Source organism: Natrix helvetica (assembly GCF_964273705.1).
Source record: "Natrix helvetica genome assembly, chromosome: 6".
Lineage (NCBI taxonomy): Eukaryota > Metazoa > Chordata > Lepidosauria > Squamata > Natricidae > Natrix > Natrix helvetica.
In genome coordinates, this window is record NC_138553.1 from 83,460,441 (window position 1) to 83,487,433 (window position 26,993).

Genomic DNA, 26,993 nt, shown 5'->3' on the forward strand with positions numbered 1-26,993 from the left:
TCATCTCATTTACTTGGTGTATTTCAGCCTCTGAGCGAGCTCCATTTTATCTTGATGGTATTTATAATTCCTTTTCAATATACATATTTAATTTTAGCATATGCCTTCCTCCTTTTTTTTAAAAAAAAGAACAAAAAAGTATACATGTATAGTCATTGTGCTTTTAACACACACACACACACACACACCGGCCTCATTTTGGACGAGATGTAGACCTGGTTATAATTCTCATCTATTCTCATCATTATATTTATATAATTATGCATCCTTACACGGCCCCAATTTGTGATTCTGTCTTTAAATCTCAATAGTTTCCCATTGTAAGTATATTTCATGTTCCCTCTCCATTTTCCCATATCTTGGATTAGATTACCCTTAATTGTCTATAAATGGCAATCCTTACTGTTCAACTACCTTAACAACTGGTCTTTCCTGTTTTTTCTTGAAGGCGTTTCACTTCTCATCCAAGAAGCTTCCTCAGTTCTAAATAACCGGTGAAGCGTAGAAAGGATTTCTACTCTTTCCATGCTCTATTGTCTTCTGAAAAAGAGAAAGGATTCACTTCTTGGATGAGAAGTGAAACGTCTTCAAGACAAACCAGGAAAAAATCCAGTTGTCGCCTGGAGAAAAACACTTCTGGGTTTTCGTTGCCCATTACATCCTCGTGGCCATTTAATACATATGGATGGGATTGAAATAAGAGATTACTGCGTGGCTGATTAAGTTGACATTAAGGCAGGTTCTGCTCAAGCATCTCCAGATATATAACTTATTTTAAAAATATTTTTAGCAGCTTCATATGAGGGTGGGGTTGTTGTTGTTTTTTTGATATAGCATCAAGTCCTGATGAGGACAATGGACAGTTTTACAGGAAGAAAGTTATTCTAAGAAAAATGGATATAAAACAGAGATGGGGGAACAGTCATTTTTCAGAGTGTAACATGATAAGACGTGGTGGCTCAGTGCCTGAGACGCTGAGCTTGTCGATCAGGAAGGTTGGCATTTCAGCGGTTCGAATCCCTAGCGCCGTGTAACGGAGTGAGCTCCCGTGACTTGTCCCAGCTTCTGCTAACCTAGCAGTTCGAAAGCACGTAAGAAATGCAAGTAGAAAAACAGGGACCACCTTTGGTGGGAAGGGAACAGCGTTCCATGCACCTTCAGCGTTGAGTCATGCCGGCCACATGACCACGGAGATGTCTTCGGACAGCGCTGGCTCTTCGGCTTTGAAACAGAGATGAGCACCGCCCCCTAGAGTCAGGAACGACTAGCACATACGTGCAAGGGGAACCTTTACTTCTACCTTAACATGATAGAAACCTTACTTACACTTCTTTGTCTTCTTGAATGCAGGTGAATGCAGTGAATTGTAACACCAGTTGGAAAATCACCTTGTTCATGAAATTTAGTTGCTACAGAGAAGATGTACTTAAAGGTGTAAGTATCTTTTTCTTCATTGTTATAGAATTTATTTGTTTCCACAGTTCCTCATTTTAGCTATTTTTATATATCAGCAAAGTAATGCTTCCAGTTGTTCTGAAACCTATCTTTTTTAGGAGGGTCCTTCTGGACTCCTGTTTATCCGTCTTCAAAAATGATGATTTCTTTCCACGGCATCCTACATTTTCTCCCATCCTTGCCAGGAAGTGAAATAGACTCGGAAGGCCACAAACAAGGAGGAGGCGGCATCTAGTCTTCCGTGGCTTCACAGCTGTGATCTTTTCCACCAAAAACCTGGTGGCAAATTGACCACATTTTGATAACCATCATTTCCTCTCTCTACCCAAAATAAAATGAGTTTGTGGGATGTGTTTGTAAGGCCAATTTGTTCATCCTTTAAAGCACTCTCTGCCCTGGCAAGATTGTGTCCCCTGGCGTCCCTCAATCTGACTCTGACTTTTAACTCCCTCTCATGGAAAAAAAACAACATAAGATGGCATTTTGGGTTTTGGATCTTCCAGGAACATCACCTGATGATCTTCTACCCCCCTGATTTGGGATCTCTGTCCCGAATTATATGGAAAAAATATAAATCGGTATTTATACGACTTTCTCTCTTTCTCTCTCTCTCTCTCTCAATCTTTCTCTCTCAATCTCTTTCTCTCAATCTCTCTCATTCTCTCTCTTTCAATCTCTTTCTCTCTCAATCTCTCTCAATGTCTCTCCCTCTCTCTCCCTCCCTCTCATTCTTATTCTCATTTGCTCTCTCTTTTTCAATCTCTTTCTCTCTCAATCTTTCAATCTCTTTCTTTCTCTTTCTCTCAATCTTTCTCAATCTCTCTCATTCTCTCTTTCAATCTCTTTCTCAATGTCTCTCCCTTCCTCTCATTGTCATTCTCTCTCTCTCTCTCTTTCTCAATCTTTCTCTCTCTCTTTCTGTCTCTCATTTTCTCTCTCTCAATCTCTCTCTTTCAATCTTTCTCAATCTCTTTCTTTCTCAATCTCCCTCTCCCTCCCGCTTCTTCTCTTTTTCTTTCCATCTATTCAGGGAGATGTTGTCCGGTTGTTCCATGCCGAACAGGAGAAGTTTCTGACCTGCGATGAATACCAGCAGAAACAACACATTTTCCTTCGCACAACTTTGAGGCAGTCGGCCACCTCGGCAACGAGTTCGAAAGCCCTGTGGGAAATCGAGGTATTTTGGGGGGTGGGGGGAGAGCAACTCCCTAGCTGGGCTCTATGTTCCTTGTAACCTCTTTAATCCACACTGATATCCCCAAATATATTGAGAAGGGACTCCCTGAATCAATAGAAGCTTCCTCTTGTCCTTTTAATGCAGCTGGCCTTCCACTTATGGACCACAATGGAGCCCCCAAACTTCTGCTGTTAAAACTTCTCTTTCCCTCCTTCTCCCTCTGTTTTTCTCTATCTCTCCTCCCTCTGCCTCTCTGCTTCCCTCCCTCCCTCTCCCTGCCTCCCTCTCTCTCCCTCCTTCCTTCTCTTTCTAGTTTTCTCCGCTCTCCTCCCTCCCTCTCCTTCCCTCCCTGCCCCTCAGCTTTCCTCTGTCCCTGTTTTCCTCTCCCTCCTCCCTCTCTCTTCTTCCCTCCCTCTCCCTCCTCCTTCTCCTTCTGTTTTCCTCTCTCCTCCCTCCCTGTCCCTCCCTCTCTCTCCTCCCTCCCTGTCTCTCCCTCCTTCTCCCTCTTTCCTTTCTCTCTCCTCCCTCTCTCTTCTTCCCTCCCTTTCCCTTCTCCCTCTGTTTTCCTCTCTCTCTCTCTCCTCCCTCCCTCTCCCTGCCTCTCCCTCCCTCCCTCCCTCCCTCCCTTCTTCTCCCTCTGTTTTTCCTCTCTCTCTCCCCTCCCTCCCTCCCTCTCTCTCCTTCCTCCCTTTCTTTTCCTCTCTCTCTCTTCCTCCCTCTTCCTCCCTCTGCCTCCCTCCCTCCCCTCTCTCTCTCCCTCTCTCTCCCATCCCGGTGTTGTTGACACGGGGCTAAATCAGAGTCCCACCGTTGTGACCATGTTTGACCCCCTCCCCGTGTGTTTCTTCTGCAGGTGGTGCATCACGATCCTTGCCGTGGGGGTGCCGGACAGTGGAACAGCCTGTTCAGGTTTAAACACCTGGCGACCGGAAACTACTTGGCTGCTGAAGTAAGGAACGCGACTGCTTTGAATGCCCGAGTAAGAGCAGTGGGGGGTTTAAACAAGGCCAGTGCAAAAAGTCTTTTTCCCCAGGGATTTCCTGTGGTTCGGGGAGGGGCCACGGAAGGAGAGAGATTGCATTGTTGTGTGTTGTTCTCAGTTGTGTCCGACTCTTCGTGACAACGTGGATCACAAAATGCCACACACACACACACACACACCGGTGTTCCACACTGTCTTTTGGAGTTTGACCCAATCCATGTTCGTTGCATCCATGACCCCACCTAACCATCCCATCCTCTGCTCTTCCCCTTCTCCTTTGGCCTTCCATCTTCCCTGAACTCAGGGTCTTCTCCCAGGAGTCCTCTCTCCTTGTGTGGTGGCCAAAGTTGGGTCCTTGGTGCCCTCTGAGCTTGGCTGTATTCTTGCAGACGTTTCATGACCCAACTAGGTAACATCATCAGTGCTAGAAGAGAGGGAGAGTTACAGCGGGGAGGAGGAGGAGGAGGACGATGGCTCTGGGGTCCTTGGTGCTCTCTGAGCTTTGTGCTTTTCTTGCAGACGTTTCATTACCCAACTAGGTAACCTCATCAGTGCTAGTCATTTCAACCCTGAGCTACAAATATTCTCCTTTATAGGTTATTGACTTCTGCCTGAAATGTTACGTCCTTAAATGTTTTGGAGAGGTATAAGTTCAGCAAGATGGTAGATCCAAGGTTCATAAAAACTCTGAACTAAAATCATCTGTTTTTGTTCTATGATGTCCTTCCAGCTTGATGGACAATCATCAATCATTATGAGGGGCCCTTGGTGTTCTCTGAGCCTGCTTGTTTCTTGCAAACGTTTCATTACCCAACTAGGTAACATCGTCAGTGCTAGAAGGAAGGGGTGTAAGAGGAGGAGGAGGAGGAGGAGGACGACGACTGTGGGGTCCTTGGTGTTCTCTGAGCTTGCTTGTTTCTTGCAGACGTTTCATTACCCAACTAGGTAACATCGTCAGTGCTAGAAGGAAGGGGTGTAAGAGGAGGAGGAGGAGGAGGAGGACGACGACTGTGGGGTCCTTGGTGTTCTCTGAGCTTGCTTGTTTCTTGCAGACGTTTCATTACCCAACTAGGTAGCATCGTCAGTGCTAGAAGGAAGGGGTGTAAGAGGAGGAGGAGGAAGAGGAGGAGGAGGAGGAGGAGGAGGAGGAGGAGGAGGAGGAGGAGGAGGAGGACGACGACGACTGTGGGGTCCTTGGTGCTCTCTGAGCATGGTAGTTTTCTTGCAGATGTTTCTTGACCCAACTAGGTAACTTCATCAGGGCTAGTAAAGAGTGGGGTTTGTTGTCAGTATTTAAGCTCCAGCTTCAATATCTGTTGTTGCACGGTTGCAAATATCCCTGATCCTTCAAAACAGCAATCAACAATTAAAATAAAATAGGACCAGGTTGCATTTGCATCTAACCTTTTGGTTACATTGCTCTTCTTCATTATCTAACAGGGGGAAAAATACCTTAACATGGTTACGTATGGGGCATATTGCAAATTCTTTGAAACAAGGACTGCTCCGAAGGAATGAGCACTTTGCTTTTCTCTGAAGAAGATAAATTATAGCAGAAGAGGAAAGCAAAAAAGAACAGATAATATCAGAATTTACAGGAAAAGCTGTAGGCCACGAGGCCAGGGACAGAAGCTTGAGGGTACAAGGAGATATAATCATAGGAAGAAATAACCGTAGACATTAAAATGCTCCAAACCCAACAACCTCACAGGATTAAAAGGCACATGATATGAATTTTAACCTCTTTATACCGTTAAGTGTGTCGTTGCGGCCCTTGGTGAAATCCATGAAGTGTGTCTTTTAATCCTGGGAGTTCGGTCAGATTTGAGCATTTAAAATTATATGCATTTGTTCTGGAGAGGTTTCCGTTTCATACGGGCAGTCCTCGACGTACGACTCATTCAGAGCCGAAGAATCTTCTTGGATGAGAAGCGAAATGTCTTCAAAGAAAAAAAAAAGCCACAAAGTCCAGTTGCCTCTTGAAAAAAGCACCTTTGGGACAACCCGGATCTTAAGATGACCAAGAATCTCCACAGACAATATCTCAGAATGTATAAGTTGGGAAAGACCAGAGTTACATGTGAAGGTCAACATGTGTTTAGAGTTAGATAAGAGGTCAACAGCACTCAAGGAGAGTTGGATTTAGTTTGCTTGTGGCTACGTAGGGATTCTAGGCTGCTGCCCCTTTTCACTCCCCCATTCCTTCTCCTACAGAAAAGTTATTCGTAAACCATCTAGCTCAGCTTGTTTAATTCAGGAATCTAATAAACTACCTACGGAAACGGGTCATCTAACCACCTTTATTGAGAGCCTTCAATTAAAGCAGGGGTCATCAACTGGTGACCACTGGGGGTCCGTGAGAAAAGTTTGGTGGTCTGCAGAAAAATTATTTGCATTTTTTATATTGCACTAAATCGGGGGTCCTCAAACTACGCACCCACTGGGACGGATACGTGCAATGAACGCTTGTGTTGCTGCAGAGAGTCTCCCTCTTCGGGGTCTTTTTGTGAGGGTCGGAGGGGGGCAGAAATTCCGACTTGGGGTCTGCTTTGGCCTCCTGGTGGGGGGCTTTGGCCAAAGGCTGGAGGGAAGCGCCGCTGGTGGAGAAGAGCCGGAGGGCCTCGTTCCAGTGGGACTGCATCACGGCCTGGAACTGGCTGACCAACTCAGCCCGCTGAGCCTCCAGGTGCCGGTCCCTGGCCTTGCACTCCCGCAAGGTCTTCCCTCTGTTTGGAAAGCCTATGCTCCTAGTCCTCAGTGAGGTGCTTCTGCTGAGCCTCCTTCTTGGTCAGATCCAATTTGAACTCTTTTGCCAACTCTTTCTCCTGGGGGCTGCTTAGCTCCAGCAACGGCTTCCTGTTGGGGCCCTAAGGATCCCAGGCGGGCAGGCAAGGAGTGGCTGGGAGGGGAGGGGCAAGTAGATGCTGGGCGAAGCATCCCTCGATGTGAGTGACATTGAGATGGCCACGCCCACCCAGTCAAATAACCACCTAGCCACGCCTACCCAGTCGGTCATTAGGCAGATCGTATTAGTGGTCCGCAGGATTTAAAATTACAAATTTAGTGGTCCCTGAGGTCCGAAATATTGGTGACCCCTCTAATAAGGTCCCCCAGAAACTGGTCATCTAACAACCTTTTTTGAGAGCCTTCAACGAGAGGTTCTCCATTGCTGTTGTCAGCCGATGGTTTCAATGCTTATTTCCAGGAAAATCCTCCCAGCCTTTGCCGCAGACGTCCTTCCTTATGTCTCGGTCTTGTCAACCGTAAAGAGCTTATCTGGCCGTACCAAATGTTTGTCGGTGGCGTTGAGGAAATTTGCGGGGAGGGCACTATGGCCGCTGAATTCTTTTCCTTTCGTTCGTCTTTTTCATAGCAACATTTGGCGTCTTTTCTTTTTGCTGGAAAAAAAAATGGCATTGGGGTAGACCTGAACGGATTGGATTTTCATTACGGAATGATGTGGTTGAAATGTAACGTTGTGCATTTGATCGACGCAGAGGCCTTTGTGTTGCGCCGATAACTTTCCGAATGAGAGAAATGCAAAGTTGTGTTCATTCTTGGGCCCATCACGGCTACTTGCAAAAAAGGGCTTGGCTTATTTGTTTTAAACTGGTGGCCCAATCGGTAAAAAGAAAGAGGAAAATGTAAAAAAGTGCCTTCTCGTTTTCCCTTCATCGTATTAGTTAGGCTCTTAGGAGACGCTCACTTTCAACTAATTACACGCCCTTCATACATAATAACTTCTTAAAAATCGATGGATTGATTAAATTTGTATGCAGGAGGTTGGACTAGAACAGCAGTCACCAACTGGGGGTCCATGTAGAATCCGCGGGGAACAAACTGGGAACGACTTGATTTTCTACCTGTAATCTGTCTGAGAGGTGGGTTCCTACCGGTTCGGACTGGTTCAGCCAAATAGGTAGTAACACAGCCGGACATATGACGGTACCGGTTCTATGCTGGGTGCCACCATCTTTATTGCCTGTTCTGCACGTGCGCAGAACAATCTTCATTGAAAAAAATGTAATTTCCCCCCCCCCTTTTTTTAATCGGGTGCACATGCCAGTCCCAGAGAGGTCCCAGAGATGGGCCGTTTTTCGCATAAATGGAGGCGTTTTTGCCCTCCTCCAGGCCTGCTGAAGCCTGCAGAGTGTTCGTGGGGGCCGGGGAGGACAAAAACTGTTTTTTCTTACTGGGTAGTTTGCAGGCGCTCCCTTAGCTCTGGCGAGGCTGGAGGCTCCCCCCCCCCCCATCAAAACTTTCTGCCACCTTTTTGGTGGGCATGGCTTGGTGAGAAGAGTCATGTGACTGAGTGTGCGTGAGTGACAGCAAGTTGGCCACGCCCAATCAGTCACATCCCCACCCCATCTGGCCACGCCCACCAAACCGATAGCAAAAAAAATTAAAACCCACCCCCGATCTGTTACCCTGTCGTGTTTGGGGGAATTTATGGGAGGCAATTTGGAGTTTTGGAGATTACGTTGAAGGGAATGTCTTCTTTGGCGGGCTCAATTTTTATTTTTATTTTTTTGGCCTGGGAACATAGCTCCCCTCCCTTTCTCTCTTTCTATCTTTCTCTTTCTCTCTCTCTTTTTCTTTCTCTTTCTCTCTTTCTCTTTCTCTTTTTCTCTCTCTTTCTTTCTCTCTCTCTTTCTCTTTCTCTCTCTCTTTCTCTCTTTCTCCTCTCTGTCTCTCTCTCTGTCTCTCTCTCTCTCTTTCTGTCTGTCCGTCTGTCTCTCTCTCTCTCTCTCTCTCTCTCTCTGCGAGCCCTTGATGTCATTTCTAGGGGTAGTAAAGTATTTGGTTTGCTGGGTTACGCAGGTCTCCCTGCCAAGAACAACAGCCTGCTTTCAGCTTTTGAGTGTGTCAACTCATTAAACTTTCCTGGGTAAGGAAATGTCAAAATTGCACCCTGCCTCTTGAGTGGGTTACGTAGGCCATCAATCTTCAGGACGTCTTGTGAGAAGAGGTTGGGTGGAAGCAGCAGAGGGGAGTGGAAAGGATTGAGGGAGGAAAGGGGAAGAGAGCCGACAGCGTGGCCTAAAACAATACACAAATGGCTTCACAAATGGACAATCACAACATGATTTCTGACGCATTGCTGAGGTCCTTGCAGGCTGCTTACGTGCCCACGGTGATTCTTTGGCTGGGTTGTGTGTTTCACCTCGTGGCACTTTTCAATTTCCATCGTTTGGTCTTCTGCCTAAGTGTGTTGACACATGTGTAGTATGGCTATGTTGCTTTTGTTTTTCACTACTTTCTGTTATCAGAATCATGATGAGGATTTTTGTCCTTTGTTGTTATGATTAGGATTTCTTTGTTGCTTTACATGAACACTGAGAGCTTCTGCACCGGAGACAAATTACTTGGGTGTCCAAACACACTTGGCCAAATAAAGAATTCTCTTCTTTTCTCTTTCTTATTCTCTTCTCTTTCCTCTTCCCTTCCCTTCCCTTCCCGTCTCTTCTCTTCTCTTTCATATTCTATTCTATTCTATTCTATTCTATTCTACTCTACTCTGCTCTATTCTACTCTGTTATATTGTCTCCCTTTCACTTCTCACTCCTTCTCTTCTTTTCTCTTTCCTATTCTCTTCTCTCTTCTCTTCTCTTCTCTTTCTTATTCTCTTCTCTTCCATTCCATTCTATTCTCTCCCCGTTGTTTCTTACTCCTTCTCTTCTCTTCTCTTCTCTTCTCTTCTCTTCTCTTCTCTTCTCTTCTCTTCTATTCCATTCCATTCCATTCCATTCTCTCACCTTCACTTCTCACTCCTTCTCTTCTCTTCCATTCCATTTCGGAAACATTGAACAGGAAAATATTTTTCTGCAAATAGGTACGATTCCAATTAGCGTGTTGATCACAGCGTCCTTAGTCTACAGAAGTATTTGGGCTCTGTTGTTTTATGTAAAATACAACAACCCCAGCCTGTTTTGTGAGCCTTGAAGCAATTAAGCCAAAGGTACTAAACTCTATAATGTCTGGAGAAAAAACACACATACTTTCACTGGAATGTTGGAAACAATTTAGGCGCATCGGTAGTAAAACCGTCAGACACACAATACAACTTTGAAGCTGCCAAACGAGTCTGAAAGCAGACAATTTTCCACAGAAAATGTTGACTCTGGAAAACTTGGCGGGTTCTTTTTCCCTCTCTTGATTAGAGCCCATCTTGCAGAAACACAGAACGATGCGCTCTGAATGGGCATCCATTTCACCAGTCTGCAAAAAACTAGTGTGAAATATCGCTGTTTTTTAAAAAAAAAATGATATTGATTTTCTATTAAATACATTTCATAGTGCTTAATGAACATCATGTTGTCTGAGTAATTATTGCTTCATTGTTATGTGGTACCTTCCTTAATAGTAGTAACTGTGAAAGGGGTCTTGGAGTCTTAGTGGAGAACCAATTAAATAGGAGCCAGCCGTGTGCAGCAACTGCCAAAAAAGCCAACACAGTTCTAGGCTGCATCAACAGAGGGATAGAATCAAGATCATGTGAAGGGTTAATACCACTTTATAAGGCCTTGGTACGGCCACACTTGGAATACGGCATCCAGTTCTGGTCGCCACGATGTAGAAAAGATGCGGAGACTCTGGAAAGAGTGCAGAGAAGAGCAAGAAAGAGGATTAGGGGACTGGAGACTAAAACATATGAAGAACGGTTGCAGGAACTGGGTATGTCTAGTTTAATAGAAAGCAGGACTAGGGGAGACATGATAGCAGTGTTCCAATATCTCAGGGGTTGCCACAAAGAAGAGGGAGTCAAATTATTCTCCAAAACACCAGAGGGCAGGACAAGAAGCAATGGATGGAAACTGATCAAGGAGAGAAGCAACTTAGAACTAATGAGAAATTTAATCAATTAATCAGTGGAACAACTTGCCTCCAGAAGTTGTAAATGCTCCAACACTGGAAGTTTTTAAGAAGAGACTGGACACCCATTTGTCTGGAGCGGTGTAGGGTTTTCTGCCTGAGCAGGGGGTTGGGCTAGAAGACCTCCATGGTCCCTTCCAACTCTGTTATTCTATTCTATTCCTATTCCTATTCCTATTTCTTTTCTATTCTATTCTAAATTTACATTCTTAATCTCCACCTCTTTTTTCCAGCCCCTGGTAAAATAGATTCCACGTTTGATAGCAATCTGCATCTTCTTTGTGTTTAATTTTCAACGTCCATCTGTCCATTTCTGCCCAATTTAATCGCTCCTCCACTATCTCTTCATCTCACAGTGTATCTTTGTTTTTCCAGTATTGTGCAAATATAATCCTCGCTACTGTTAAAACACGCAATATTAAATCCATGCCCTTCTTATTAATTTTTTCCCTGATCTTATATCTAATAAGAACAGTTCAGGTTTAAAATCTAGATCTGAAATACAGCTGTTAATTGGCACATGGTGCAAACATCTTATTACACCTATAGTATCTAGAATGGGGGTCACCAACCTTTTTCCAGGACTTTGCTGGCGGTGAATGAGAGGAATTCAAATTAGCTTAATAAAAAGGGGTTTTGTTGGGACAAGGAGTCCGCTTCGTGGTTGGGTGAACTCCTTATGTGTCCTTCCTGAGCAGAAAATCAGACCGTACATTGAATCAGTTAGTCAATAAAATAATCGCAAAAATAAATAATCCCATTTAGGCTGGGTCTATTGTCCCCTGCCCTTGCCAAAAAAACAGGGGCCCAAGGTAGCCTTCCAGCTGTAGGACTTCCAGGACAAGAAGTTTATCTCAAGTTTTTTAAAATTTATCCTTAGGATAAAAAATCTGTCCAAAATGAATGGCGATTTATTGACTGTACTCAGTGGAAAGATAACTTTATTTGCTTTCTGGAAACGCCGCCTGGCCAGCCTGATCGGGGTTGTTCTTGAAACTTATTTTGTTTGATAAATGAAGACTTTTAGGAGTCAAGGTTACGGGTTTTGTGGGTTTTGTTTTTGAAGCAAATTGGGGGGGGGGGGGGGAGGCACCTGCCTCGCCAAGTTTATCTTGAACAAATAGATGAAAATTATGCCAGCAGGAGGCAGTGCCTACGCATTGCATAATTCAGCTACTTCCTGGCAGAATGTCTATAAAGTGGAGAGATTGATATGTTTAGAAGGGGACGAAAGTGAAAGAGAGAAGAAGAGAGAAAAAAAGTTATTATTAAAAGAACCAATAGTTCTTTTACAGTTGGGGCTCTAATGTCATTATAGCTTTTATTCGAAATGGCTTTTCAATTTAAGCTGGCATTCAAATATGCCCACAACAAAATCTTTCCTTTCTTTTTCTTTCCTTCCCTTCTCTTCCCTTCCCTTCCCTCTCTTCCTCCTCCTCCTCCACTCTCCTTCCTTCCGTCCTTCCTTCTCCCTTGCTTATAGTGTCTTTTCTTTCTTCCTTCCTTCCTTTCCTTCCTTCCTTTCCTTCCTTCCTTCCTCCTTCCTCCCTTATCAGTGTCCTTCCTTCCTTCCTTCCTTCCTTCCTTATCAGTGTTCTTTCTTTTTCTTTCCTTCCTTCCTTCCTTCCTTCCTTCCTTCCTTCCTTCCTTCCTTCCCTCCTTCCTTATCAGTGCCCTTTCTTCCTTTCCTTCCTCCTTCCTCCCTTATCAGTGTCCTTCCTTTCTTCCTTCCTTCCTCCCTTATCAGTGTCCTTCCTTCCTCCCTCCCTCCCTCCCTTCCTTCCTTCCTTCCTTCCTTCCCTCCTTCCTTATCAGTGCCCTTTCTTCCTTTCCTTCCTCCTTCCTCCCTTATCAGTGTCCTTCCTTTCTTCCTTCCTTCCTCCCTTATCAGTGTCCTTCCTTCCTCCCTCCCTCCCTCCCTTCCTTCCTTCCTTCCTTCCTTCCTTCCTTCCTTCCTTCCTTCCTTCCTTCCCTCCTTCCTTATCAGTGCCCTTTCTTCCTTTCCTTCCTCCTTCCTCCCTTATCAGTGTCCTTCCTTTCTTCCTTCCTTCCTCCCTTATCAGTGTCCTTCCTTCCTCCCTCCCTCCCTCCCTCCCTCCCTTCCTTCCTTCCTTCCTTCCTTCCTTCCGTGTGAAAGGCCACTCACATCACCGGGTTGCATTGCATTGTGGGTGTGAGCACACACACACACACACCTGATAGTGTATGTGGACATGATTTCGGCATGCAAGGAGAAACAGGTTTGCATCACTGCTGTAGGCCATATCAAAGCGCAAGGTTCAAACCCCCATCGCCAATAAAATCCTATACAAACAATTTAAAATTAAGAGTAAGGTAAAATACAATAGTCGTAGGATAAGACACAATATAATTTGATACATAAATATGTAAAACAGAATAAAACGACATAAAATTATATTTCGGTGCCCTCCTTACAATCCAACCCAATCGATCCCAGGTAGGCAGATCTCAACCGAACCAATTTGTTTAAGGATTGCGCTGTGTTAAATGTTATTTTCCTTTACAACTTAAAGTAAGTTGTTTTGATATGGGGATCCCAATGGGTCCTCCGTTTGGTCTATGGACCAAGGTCCCTGTCTCTCGCCCCCTTATACAAGCAACAATCCAATAGGATGTGAGCTTCACAAATGCAGAGATGCTCATTGTAGGATCTAGAGTGGAATCTCTCATATCTGACCATTGTGTCAATCTGTTCGAATCTCGCTTGCGTAAATATCTCCCTAAGATGTTTTGGTGGTTGTAACTTCAAATAGCAGTCTACTTGAAAAGTATGTTTGTATTTGCTCAGCCATTTCAATCTACCCACCTTACTAAGTATAGCTACATCATTTTGTGCTTCTATATCCTTCATTCTTTGGGCCCCACTCCCTTACTAGCACTGATGAGATTGCCTAGTTGGGTAACTAAATGTCTACAAGAAAACCACCAAGCTCAGAGAGCACTAAGGACCCCACAGTCCTCCTCTTCCTCCTCCTCTTCCTCCTCATTACTAATAAAGAACAAATTGGCTTGTAGTTGGCACATTTCTCTACCTCTTGAATCTGTAACCACAAACTCATTTTAACACCACCTGTTAAAAACCACTTCTAACAATGCTAATCAAAGTATTCTTTTGCAGCTTAACCCTCATTATCCAGATGGCTGCAATGGGGAAAAGATTCTGGTGAGTCCAACCAAACTTAAATAAAATGGGGTGAAACATTTATGTCCCTGTGAAATCTTCTTGCAAAAGCGCTGATATTTAAGCGTTGAAAACGAACGGCGCTTCTTCTTGAGTTCAACATTTTTGTTTTGGCCACTGCTCGGTTGTGAATCGAATCTGGATTCCCCATCGATTTGGCTCGTCGGAAGGCCGCAAGCAGGGAACATGTGAGCCCTGGGCCACTGCGCCCTTCATAATTGTGAGTCCGTGGCCTAGCGCATGAATTTTGATCACAGGATCATGGAGATGTGGTCTTAAGTGAGAAAAATGATTGCGAGTCACTAAACGAACCGTCGTTAATTGAAGGCTACCAGCATTCTTTATCACCCAGGTGTGATTGGACACACATGGGATTTGTCTCCGGTGCAGAAGTCTACAAGCAACAAAGGGATAAGATCATAAATCATAAGACACAATCCTAAATATCCAAATAAGAGATTGTACTTAATTTTGTCTCTGGTTTGAAATTGCTCCCGGATTTTGTGTTGGCCATGAAAAAAAAAACAATCGAAACTTTGATTCTTCTTTTTGTAGACTGCACAGGCTTATTGTTATAGAAGTGGCTTGTTAACAGGGGTGAAATGCTACCGTTCGCCCAACTGGTAGTAAAAAAAAAATGCTTTAAAAGTTGGGAAAAAAAGTTCTGATGATCAGCTGTGCTGGGTCATCATTGGAACTTTTGTTTAATTTTTTTTTTTTTAGCATTTTTTACTACCTATTCTCCGAACCGGTAGTGAAAAAATGCTTTAAAAAAAAGTAAAAAAAAGTTCCAACGATCAGCTGTCCGAAAATCAATTGTGCTGGGCAATCTTCAGAACTTTTTAAAACTTTTTTTAGCATTTTTTTTTTACTACGATCAGCTGTGCCTGATGGTCTGTGAGGTTCCTGCTTGTTGCAGGGGACATTTTCTGTGAAGTCCAGCGGCTTTTACATTGTATGTGAGACAGTTGTGCAGCCACGCCCACCCGGTCACATGACCACCAAGCTACCCCCACCAAGTCACGCCCACACAACCGGTAGGGAAAATTTCTGAATTTCACCACTGCTCGTACCTACTGTTGTGTAAAGGCAAAAAGTTTTAGTTGTAATGTCGCTACCTTTGACTGTGCCAAAGAGAGTCGAAACAGTTGATACCTTTTTCCTTTTTTTCTCCCATTACACTGTAATCCCTTCTTTTTCCCTTCCTCTCTTCTTCCTTTTCCATGTTTTTTTCCCCTTCTTTCTATTTTATACTTTCATAAACTAATAAAAAGTTTATGAAAAACTGGCATGACCAAACGCCGAAGGCGCGCAGAACGCTGTTCCCTTCCCACCAAAGGTGGTCCCTATTTTTGTACTTGCATTTTTTTACATGCTTTCGAACTGCTAGGTTGGCAGAAGCTGGGACACGTCACGGGAGCTCACTCTGTTATGCGGCGCTAGGGATTCGAACCGCTGAACTGCCGACCTTTCTGATCGACAAGCTTTGGGGATGAGAAGTGGAAGAAAAACCAAGACAATCCAGTCGCCTCCTGAAAAAGGGGGCAGCCATGATCTACGGTAGATGACTGAGAATCTCTACAGTCAATCCGCTGAAAAACAAACCAAGTTATCTCTGTTTCTGTCTCAGCAGAAAGACAACGAGCTTCTAACTTTGAAGAAGAAACGGCAGGCAGGGGAGAAGATTATGTACACCCTGGTCTCGGTTCCTCACGGGAATGACATCGCTTCTCTTTTTGAGCTGGACGCGACCACCTTGCAACGGGCTGATTGTCTGGTTCCCAGGTACGGTTGCGAAACAGAAATGGAATATGTGTTTGGGTGCGTTTCTGTCTTTCTACCTGTCTGTCTCTTGATCTCAGGTTCTTCAAAACAGAGAAGCTGTCGGGGTTCCAAATAGCATCCAAAAGTAAATCGGAGTCCAAGGCAAAGAATTGCTCAAAGTTCCCATTGATGAAGAGAGCCACGCTGGCACATCTGGGAAAACCCCAATCTGAAAGCTTTCCCCAACCGGTTGAAAGTTCAAGATCTTGCCCCCACACCTACAAGTCCATCCCATGATCCAATCTCCCACTGTCATGCTGGCAGTTCCACCCATCCAGTTCCGGTCAGGTGCAGAGGTGCAGAGACAAAGGATGACCTTGGCTTTCTAGAAAGAATTTGGTTATGGCTACATATCATCTAACTCCATGCAACCCCCCCTCCCATTTTCCCACCATAGAAAATGCATAGCAGAATCATAGAAAGTGTGGCAGGCCAAAGATCCCCCCCCCCCCAAAAAAAAAGATGGCTGCAGGCCTGACATGGAGATTCTGTCTAAAAGTCAAGAAGTCAAGTTGGGTTGAAGCGAAAGCCCTTGGGTTGTTCCTAGATGCATCTTTAGTATTGTAGGTTGGAGAGGTGCAACTTGTCTACAAGATACCTACACATTTTCCCCTTGGTGCGTCTAGTTAGTGGTGGATCTAGTTCCTGGGATCACCGTTTCCCGCATGGTAGACTCCAGGGAGACCCCAAATGGTAGGCTGGAACGGAAAGTCAAAAAGCCATTCCATAAGAAGTCAGTCGAGCCACTTCTGTATAATGATCAAGAAAAACTTAGGGATATGTCCATGAGGTCACCGGGAACTGACCTCAAGTAGAAGATGATTATTTTAGCCGGATCTGGGAAAGCTAAGCAGGATCAGATCTTCGAAGTAGTTGGGTTGGAATTGCAGGAAACCCTGACCCTAGACTATTATGAGAAGGAGAACATTTATGTGGAAGGAAGGAAGAGGGAAGGAAAAAGGGAGGAAGGTAAGAAAGGGAAAGGGAGGGAGGAAGGAGAAAAAGAAAGGGAGGAAGGAAGGAAGGAAGGAAGGAAGGAAGAAGGAAGGGAGGGAGGAAAGGAGGTAAGGGGAGGGAGGGAGGAGAAAAAGAAAGGGAGGGAGGAGAGAGAAAGAAAGAAAGAAACAAAGAGAGAGAGCAAAAGAAAGAAAGAAAAAGGAAGGAAGGAAGGAAGGAAGGAAGGAAAGGTGTGGAAGGGAGGGAGGAGAGGGAAAGAGAAAGAAAGGAAAAAGGAAGGGAGGGAAGGAGGGGAGGGTGGGAGGAAGGGAGAGAAAGAAAGAAAGGAAATGAAAGAAAGGAAAAAGGAAAGAAGGGAGAGAGAAAGAAAGAAAGAAAGAAAGAAAAAGAAAGAAAGAAAACCACTTTATGTGGTTCCATGCATTAACATGTGTGTTTCTGTACAATCACCAGGAGTTGAGCATAACTTAAACATTGTAATTCACTCATAACATTTGGAGACACTTCATGGTGCTGAGCTGCCATCCTCTTATGGGTGAGAAGAATTAATTCTGGTCTGGGTTGTGATTTTGTCAATTCATTGAATCGAAAAAAATCAATTATTCTTTGGTATCAATGGAGACGTTTGTGTGGGTATAATTTTACATTTCAGTGTCCTGCTATTCCTCTCCGAAGACAATTTCATTGAGTTCCCAGCAATCTCTGTCCATTCCTTGGGAGTTGAGTAGAGAATCTTTGATCTGCTCCAGAGGTTTAAAGCTCATCTCCTGATTTCTCTGGTTTGTATTCAGGAATTCCTACGTACGGCTGAGGCATCTTTGCACCAACACTTGGGTGACGAGCAGTAGCATCCCAATCGACAAAGATGAAGAAAGACCAGTAATGTTGAAGGTAAAGAGGAAGTTGGTTAAATCAGACTTTGTCTACATAAATGACTGCAACCTTCTCCGTTAGAGAGGGGTGGATAAGAAATACGATAGAGATAGACAGAGAGAGAGAGAGAGAGAAAGGGATGGATGATGGATGGACGTATGGATAGATGATAAGTAGATTGGATGATAAAAAGATGAGAGATAGATGAGAGAGAGAATGATATATGATGATAAATAGATGAATGATAGATGATAGATGATAGATAGATGACAGACAGATAGAGTCATAGATGGATGGATAGAGGTATAGATGAAGGGATAGACAGATGGACAGATAGATAGGTGATGAATAGATTAGATAATAAATAGAAGATGAGAGAGAGATGAGAGAGAGACTGATAGATGAGATAGATAGATAAATTATAGTTATATGATAAATAGATGAATAATAGATGACAGGCAGACAGTCATAGATATATGGATGGTTGGATGGAGGGATAGATGGAGGGATACACAGACAGACAGATAGATAGGTGATAAATAGATTAGACGATAAGTAGAAGATGAGAGAGAGAGAAGATAGATAAGATAGATAAAATGATAGATATGCGATAAATGGACGATAGATAATAGATAAAAGATATATGACATAGGTAGGTAGGTAGGTGGGTTGGGTGGATGGATGGATGGATGGATGGATGGATGGATAGATAGATAGATAGATAGATAGATAGATAGATAGATGATAGATAGATAAATAGATAAATAGATAAATAGATAAATAGATATAGAGTTAGAGATAGATAGACAGATGATTGATAGATAGATAGATATAGATAGATAAATAGATGATAGATAGATAGATAGATAGATAGATATAGAGATAGATGATAGATAGATAGATAGATAGATAGATAGATAGATAGATAGATAGATATAGAGATAGATGATAGATAGATAGATAGATAGATAGATAGATAGATAGAGATAGATGATAGATATTGAGATAGATAGATATAGATGATAGATAGATAGATAGATAGATAGATAGATAGATAGATAGATAGATAGATACTGTAGATAGATGATTGATAGATGATAGATATTTGTTTTGTTTATTTATTATTTATTATGGCATGGATTTATTGCTCCCTTCTTATCTCCCAAATCCCTAGATTGGAACCTGTCAGACGAAGGAAGATAAGGAAGCCTTTGCCATTGTGTCTGTCCCTCTGTCGGAGGTCAGGGACCTGGATTTTGCAAACGACGCCAACAAGGTTTTAGCATCGATAGTTAAAAATTTGGAGAACGGTTCCGTAACTCAAAATGAAAGGAGGTTGGTGGGCTTTCTTGCCCTTTTTGGGGGTTTAGGGTTTCCTGTCAGAATGCAATTGCATTGTCATGCAATACTTGCAATTTTTTTTGTTTTAGAATAAGAGTCCTGTGTGACCACAGGAGGTGGCCATATCTGGCTAGCTTTACCCTGGGGTGGGAAGCTAAATGTGGTTTGGAAGTGAAAAAGACTTCGGATTTGAATCCAGGTGTTTTGCAATGATGTGAAGATTTCCCATCGTTTGAATCTGTGGAATTTAAGGCAGGTTGAATTTATGTGGAAGTGAATATTACCTGAAGGCCAGAGAAGGAATAATGGATGGAAACTGAACAAGGAGAGATTCAACCTAGAACTAAGGAGGAATTTTCTGACAGTGAGAACCATCAACCCATGGAACAGAAGTTGTGGGAGCTTCATACCTGGAGGCTTTCAAGAAGAGATTGTTCTGCCATTTGTCAGAAATGGTGCAGGGTCTCCTGCTTGGGCAGGGGGTAATAACTCTGTTATTCTGTATTCTATTCTGTATTCATTCCCCTTCTGAAAAAAGTGTGACCAGATTCCTCCTGGGTCTTGGCCACCATACATGGAGGGCTCTCCATATTAAACAAAGAAGATGTCTTTACTTGGAAGCTTGCTCTTTTAATCCTGGTGGATCTTAGGGGAGATAGAGATGTTGAACGTGGAGCTCACATATTCTCCAAAGTAGCTGAGAGCAGGACAAGAAGCGATGGATGGAAACTGAACAAGGAGCGATTCAACCTAGAAATAAGGAAGAATTTCCTGACAGGGAGAACAATCCACCCATGGAACAGAAGTTGCCTGAGCAAGGGGTTGGACTAGAAGACATCCAAGGTCCCTTCCAACTCTGTTATTTTGTATTCTGACATGATGATAGTCTTCAGAGGTTTGTGGGAGCTTCATCCCCGGAGGCTTTCAAGAAGAGACTGGACTGCCATCTGTCAGAAACGGTGTAGGGTCTCCTGCTTGGGTGGAAGAGGTTGGACTAGATGACCTACAAGGTACCTTCCAACTCTGTTAAGGTAAAGGTAAAGGTTCCCCTCGCACATATGTGCTAGTCATTCCTGACTCTAGGGGGCAGTGCTCATCTCCGTTTCAAAGCCGAAGAGCCAGCGCTGTCCAAAGACGTCTCCGTGATCATGTGGCCGGAATGACTCAACGCCGAAGTCGCATGGAACGCTGTTACCTTCCCACCAAAGGTGGTCCCTGTTTTTCTACTTGCATTTTTTACGTGCTTTTGAACTTCTAGGACAAGTAACGGGCGCTCCCTCCGTTATGCGGTGCTAGGGATTCGAACCGCCCAACTGCTGACCTTTCTGATCGACAAGCTCAGCGTCTTAGCCACTGAGCCACTGCGTCGCTTTTTGAGACACTGTTATTCTGTTATTATGATACACTGCTCTGTTATTTTTTAATTATTCATTGTTGTTCGGTGTCCTGCCCTTGTTCCCTCTCAGGTTTGTCACAAAGCTCTTGGAAGACCTCATTTTCTTTGTGGCTGATGTGCACAACAACGGCCAAGAGGTTTTGGATGTGGTGGTGATTAGACCCAACCGAGAGAGGCAGAAGTTAATGCGGGAACAAAATATATTGGAACAGGTAAGTGGATGAGGATGGATGCACTCTCTGAGGAAAGAAGCTGTATAATCCTTTCTTTGATGGTGCCCATAATGTGAAGGAATGGTATTGTCAGTAATGCCCATTGCCAGCAAAAACTCCGAGGCAGGTGAATTCCTCAAAGAATAGTTTTATTGTAAAGTATCATATTGGCACACATCTGGCGAAAACCAGCTCTGAAAGATCCCTCGGTTTTCCCCTAATTAAAAAAAAGAGAGAGTTCCCCCCCCCAATCCCAAACAGTCAGACGCATAGCCCAATCTTGGTCCGCTGGTCAGGGGACATCACTCCGCCTTCCTCTGGCCGGGTGTGAGAACGTCCTTGGTTCCTAAGAGAAAGTATTTTGTTTTGACTACACCCAGCTATCTCTAATCCAGGGGTGGGATTAAAAAATGTTAGCAACTGGTTCTGTACCCGGTTGCTGGGTGGGCGTGGCCTATTCAGCCTCCTGCACCACAGGGGGGGTTTCACCCTCCCCAGGCTCCAGAGGTTTTCCCTGAGCCTCCGGGAGGGCGAATATGGCCTCCCCCTGGCTCTGGAGGCTAGAAACAGGCGAAACGGCTTCTGCCGGACCCCGGAGGCCCTCCAGAGAGGCTGGAAACGGGCCCATTTCCAGATTTCCAGAAAGCCTGTTTTTCGCCCTCCCAGAGCCCCCGGGCAGGCCCTGCACTTACTTAGCATGCCGTGTGGATAACTTGGTGTGTGTGTGTGTCTGTCTGACTCTGTCTTTGGACGCAGATTTTTGGAATATTGAAAGCCCCATTTAAAGAGAAGGATGGAGAGGGACCCATGTTGAGATTGGAGGACTTGGGAGACCAGAGATACGCCCCCTACAAGTACATGCTAAGACTTTGCTACAGAATCCTCCGTCATTCCCAACAGGATTACAGGAAAAACCAGGTTGGTCTTATGCTACCAATAGAATGCAAGATTTGTAGCTCAGGGTTGGTATGAAAGACCCCTGGTGCTCTCTGAGCTTGGTGGTTTTCTCGCAGACGTTTCATAGCACAACTAGGTAAGATCATCAGTACTAGAAGGGGATGTCGTTTTGTTAGAATATTCATGGCTGGGAGAGACATGGGAACAAGGTCAGCCAATGAATAGGCATAGCAACTAAGCCAGCCAATGGGAGCTTCAACAGATCTGAGTCTGTGCTGAGAATTGAAACTGAAACAAGACTGATCTCTGTCTGCTCTGAACTGCAAACTCCTCCCTGCTGTACGTCCACCTGTTTTTGCTTGTAACTACTACTACGTTGGAGAAAACCTATATTGGTGTTGTACATTTATCTTTGTGTGCTAATATGTATATAAAGAAGTTAATGAATACAGCTGAATCAGTTATCTTTGTTTGCTTTCTGGAAGTGATTTTCTGCAACAAACTCTGGCACGTTTGCAGAGAGGAGGATGAGGATTATGGGGTCCTTGGTGCTCTCTGAGCTTAGTGGGTTTCATGCAGATGTTTCATGGTCCGCCTAGGTAAGATCATCAGAAGGGGGTGGGATTTGCAGAGAGGAAGTGAAGGAAGACTATGGAGTCCTTGGTGCTCTCCGAGTTTGGTGGGGATTTTTTTGCAGACATTTCATGTTCTAACTTGGTAACATCGTCTACAAGGGAGTGTAGGGTTTACTCCTTTCTTATGTACAGTTGCTTGCCCTGGCAGTGTTGATTGGAGAGTGTTTTCCTGCTTGGTAGTTCCTTGATTGAGATATTGTTTTCTGCTGGATTGTTTGTCTGGTGTTAATCCATGCTTATCTGGGTTTCTCTTTCTGGCAACTCCTTGGTGCTGAGCTTGGTGAGCACCAAGGAGGGGAAACAATATGGAATAAATGTGGAACTTGGGGAAGTCATAGGGAGTGTTCCTGTTTTAACAGATCGTTCTGGGGTTTTCTTCCAGGAATACATAGCTACCCATTTCTGCATCATGCAGTCTCAAATTGGCTATGATATCTTGGCAGAAGATACAATCACAGCTTTGTTGCACAACAACCGGAAGCTGCTGGAGAAACATATCACAGCTAAAGAGATCGAGACCTTTGTGAGTTTACTCAGGAGGAATCGAGAGCCCAGGTTTGAAGCAACTCACATAATTCATCTCATTTGTTATCTTTTTAGCTGTGGATATTTGCTATAAAATTGTGCTAATATCAAGAGCAGCTCCTGATTTTAGAAAACTAGCATTTCTCTCACCATGACTCTGTATCTCTCCTATCTTTCAATCTATCTATCTACCTATCATCCCTCTCTCTCTCATCTGTATTTCTCTATTGCTATCTACCTCTATATTTCTCCATCTCCATCTTTGTCTCTCTCATCTCTCTCTCTCACTCTACCTACCTATCTACCTACCTCTATCTGTCTGTCTGTCTATCATTTCTATTTTCTGTTTATTATCTCTATCTTTCTCTATTGCAATCTCTCTATATCTAATTCTGTCTCTATGTCTCTCTTACTCTTTCTCTCTCTCTTATCTCTATCCACCTACTTATCCATCCCTCCACCAACCCACCCACCTATCTATCTTCCTACCCCCTCTCTCATATCTATCAACCTGTGTACCTGTCTCTATCTATCTATCTATCTATCTATCTATCTATCTATCTATCTATCTATCTATCTATCTATCTATCATCTATCTATCTATCATCTATCTCTTTTCTATTTTTATTATATCTTATCTTTCTCTATTGCAATCTCTCTATATCTAATTCTATCTCTATTTCTCTCTCACTCTTTCTCTCTCTCTTATCTCTATCCACCTACCTATCTACCTACCCATCCATCCACACACACACCCCCTCACCTACCTATCTTCCTCTCCCCCCCATTTCTCTCTTATCTATAAGTCTGCCCATCCAGCCATGTCTGTCTGTCTGTCTGTCTATCTATCATCTATCATCTATCATCTATCATCTATCATCTATCTATCTATCTATCTATCTATCTATCTCTCTCTCTCTCTCTCTCTCTCTCTCTCTCTCTCTCTCTCTCTCTCTATCTATCTATCTATCTATCTATCTATCTATCTATTTACCTACCTACCTACCTACATGCATGCATGCATGCATACTATCACAGAAGTGAGTACACCCCCTCACATTTTGTAAATACTTAAGTACATTGTTTCATGTGACAACACTGAAGATATGACACTTGGCTACAATGCAAAGTAGTGAGTATGCACCTTGTATAACACTGTAAATGTGCTGTCCCTTCAAAATAACGCAACACACAGCCATTAATGTCTAAACTACTAGCAACAAAGCTGAGTAGTAGGATCATATGTGGGGGAAGTACGTATCTATCTATCTACTACCTACCTACCTACCTACCTATCCATCGCCTTTCATGGATGGATGAATTGATCATAGTGGTATTTCTGTAAAACTCTTTGCATTTGCACAGTTTGAGGCATCTCCTCTTCTTGCTACCTTCTGCCCCTCCTCAAGGTTCTTGGATTACCTCTCCGACTTGTGTGTTTCCAACACGGCTGCCATCCCAGTCACCCAGGAACTCATTTGCAAATACATGCTGAGTCCCGGAAACGCCGACATCCTCATTCAGACCAAGTAAGCCCGCCAAGATCTACTGGTAACGGTTCTCCGTTGCTTCTCTTAAGCCGCGCCTTCCTGTCAAGCCTGGGTCGTGATTGTGTCCGTTGTTGTTTTAAAGGCTGGTTTCCATGCAAATGGACAATCCCTTGAATTGCTCCTCCCTTTCGGACGACATGGAAGAAGAGGAGGTGTGGCTCTACTGGATCGACAGCAACAAAGAGCCTCATGGGAAGGCCATCCGCCATCTTGCTCAGGAAGCCAAGGAGGGCACCAAAACTGACTTAGAGGTCCTTACCTACTACAGGTAATTTTTTCTCAAAACTGTATGCGATCCTAAACCATCATTCCTTCTTCTTTAGCTTTACTGACCATCCCAGCCTTTCTAATTATATTGAAGCACCAGGACAGGCCAAGTGTCAGCATTCTAAATACCATGCATGAAATCAATCAGAGACCAAGGCAGAATCATCCTTAAAGTTCCAATTTAATCATACAGGCATGTTAGCAGTTCTGTGGAATTCCAACTCTGATTCTCTTCCTGGAATTCTACCCAGTTGAAAGTTCATGATCCTATCCCCACACCCCATAATCCATCACATGTTCCAATCATCATCTTCCACGCTGGCATCTACACCCCTCTGCTTCCGGTCAGGTGTCGAGGTGCGGAGACAAAAGATGACCTTGAGCTTCTAGAAAGAATGACAACAATACATTCCACAAACCTACTCCTTTCTATTCCCCCCTCCCAACTACTACACTATTGAAACATCATAGGAAAATAATAGAAAGTGTGGCAGGCCAAAGATCCTAAAAAGAACATAACTACAGGCCTGACACCAAGGTATATACAGTGATGAATGGACCCTCTGTTATAAATTCAGCTTATATATCTCTTCTTTCTATATAGAAAAAAGTCTGTCTGTCTGTCTATCTGTATGTATGTATGTATGTATGTATGTATGTATGTATGTATGTATGTATGTATGTTCCAGCATAGCTCCAGAATGCCTTGAGCAATTTCAACCAGCTTGGTACACAGATGACTTAACTCTCTGGAAAAAAATACTGCTGGGATTAAGACAGCCCTAACACCCCTTGGTGTGTGTGTTCTGTTGAGATCCAGCCTGTTGTGCCTTAAAATGGCTTCTACCGTACTGCTGTAAAATGGCTTCTACTGTACAGTGCAGTGGAGTTGCCATGGTAATGGCTTCACAGTACTCCACAAGGGGGCTCCCTCTGGCAAAGGGGATAATCCAACATTAGAAATTATGTTTGGTCCGGACGTTTCCCCCCTATAAATAAATACCCAGGCAATGCGAGGCTATTGGTGTGTGTGTGTGTGTGAGTGTCATCTCAATTTGAGAAACATGAATTGAACCCAGTTCATCTCCAGCACAGCTCTATTAGCACGTGAGGGAAATTAAAGGGGGGGGGGAAGGTGTCCAAATGAAACTGGAAGTAGCCAGGTGTGGCCTTACTAAGGATTTATATAAAGTGGTGAGGATTACCTGTAACATTTCGAATCTTCAGGAATTGGAAACTTGGGCTCATCTGGAAGGGAGAACACCTGAGCTCTTTCATGTGTGATCTGCAGATATTTTGTGTACTTCTTTTAAACTCAGTTCCTTTCATTTGATTAAATAGAACAGAGTAGAGTAGAATAAGGAATAGAATAGAATAGATTAGAATAGAAATATGGAATGGAATGGAATAGAGAATAGAATAAGAAAAAAATTAGAATAGAATAGAATAGAATTGGAAAGAGTAAAATAGAATAGAATACAATATATTAGAATAAGAAAAGAATTAGATTTAGAATAGAATAGAATAGAATAGAATAGAATAACAGAGTTGGAAGGGACCTTGGAGGTCTTCTAGTCCAACCCCCTGCTAAGGGAGGAAGCCCTATATAACATTTCAGGCAAAAAAATAAAGTCTGGAGTTTGTACACAGACTTGTACTCAACTCCGATAGTTGGACACTGTGGGTTTTACTTCTCGGTAAGCTTTAATTGGATCACACCATAAATTCTTAAACCAAAGAATTTAAAAACATTTCTGGAATTTGTTATAGGGATTGCTGTATGTGCAGATATTCAGATATTCTGGGTCTGATTTTTATAACCCAAAGGATAGTTTGAACAAAAAAAAAGAAATGCCAAAGGTGCTTTTTTTTTCCCCAAGAGGACTTTCTTGTTTTTCTTTGAAGACGTTTCGCTTCTCATCCAAGAAGCTTCTTCAGCTCTGAAGCTCTGAAGAAGCTTCTTGGATGAGAAACGAAATGTCTTCAAGGAAAAAAACAAAGGAAGTCCAGTTGCCTCTTGGGAAAAAAGCACCTCTGGGACAACCATGGCCTGGTAGACCAAGAATCTCCATAAACAAAAAACAAAAAGGGGAGAAATTGATGCTGATTAACATGTCCCATTCATGCGACGATGAGCTTGTTCCTTTAGCGATGGTGTTTTAGGGAAACGAAGGCAAGTTGCAAATAACAAGTTTATTTTCGTACCTTAAGGTATCAACTCAACCTCTTTGCAAGGATGTGCTTGGACCGCCAGTATTTGGCTATAAATCAGATTTCCACCCAGCTGTCGGTGGATTTGATCTTGCGCTGCATGTCGGATGAAAGCTTACCTTATGAGCTGCGAGCTTCGTTTTGTCGTCTGATGCTCCACATGCATGTCGACCGAGACCCTCAAGAGACGGGGGTCCCTGTGAAGTACGCCAGGCTGTGGACGGAAATTCCTACCAAGATTACTATCCATGAGTAAGTTCCTTTCCGGAAACAACAGACGGGTCCTTCAACAATAACGGGTGGTTTGCGACTTACGAGCGATCGCTAAACAACCGTTCCAGATTACGATGGACTCGAAAAAAAGTTACTTGTGACCAACTTGTGACCGCAGTGCCAGCAGCCAGTGGAGCTGGGTGCAGATTCGGACAGTGAGGAGGTTGGGGAGGGACATGGGCCAGTCCTGGAGTCTGGGGAAGGCTCTGATGAGGGCATGTTTTTTAGTAATCATTTCATGTTCTTTCTTTTTTTTTTTAAGGGAAAAAAGAACTTTTTTGAGAATTTAAAACATTAAAATACAAATACCTTTAAAAACAATTTTGTATAAGTTACAATCCTT

The 26,993-nt window shown here is 43.5% G+C and overlaps 1 protein-coding gene across 3 annotated transcripts in view; it reads left to right on the top strand.

Moving 5' to 3' along the window:
* The window catches only part of ITPR2 (inositol 1,4,5-trisphosphate receptor type 2), a 133,312-nt gene that overhangs the window by 40,415 nt on the left and 65,904 nt on the right, over positions 1 to 26,993 (top strand). The window contains exons 7-19 of one of the 3 annotated variants that reach the window (XM_081957504.1): positions 1,351 to 1,434; positions 2,486 to 2,632; positions 3,486 to 3,581; positions 13,627 to 13,671; positions 15,320 to 15,474; positions 17,262 to 17,361; positions 18,518 to 18,678; positions 20,151 to 20,292; positions 21,049 to 21,210; positions 22,207 to 22,379; positions 23,759 to 23,878; positions 23,982 to 24,167; positions 26,378 to 26,629. In XM_081957504.1, the coding sequence (XP_081813630.1) occupies positions 1,351 to 1,434; positions 2,486 to 2,632; positions 3,486 to 3,581; positions 13,627 to 13,671; positions 15,320 to 15,474; positions 17,262 to 17,361; positions 18,518 to 18,678; positions 20,151 to 20,292; positions 21,049 to 21,210; positions 22,207 to 22,379; positions 23,759 to 23,878; positions 23,982 to 24,167; positions 26,378 to 26,629 (1,823 nt within the window). The remainder of the gene's footprint in view (positions 1 to 1,350; positions 1,435 to 2,485; positions 2,633 to 3,485; positions 3,582 to 13,626; positions 13,672 to 15,319; positions 15,475 to 17,261; positions 17,362 to 18,517; positions 18,679 to 20,150; positions 20,293 to 21,048; positions 21,211 to 22,206; positions 22,380 to 23,758; positions 23,879 to 23,981; positions 24,168 to 26,377; positions 26,630 to 26,993) is intronic. The other 2 variants (XM_081957505.1, XM_081957506.1) reach the window with 2 other exon arrangements.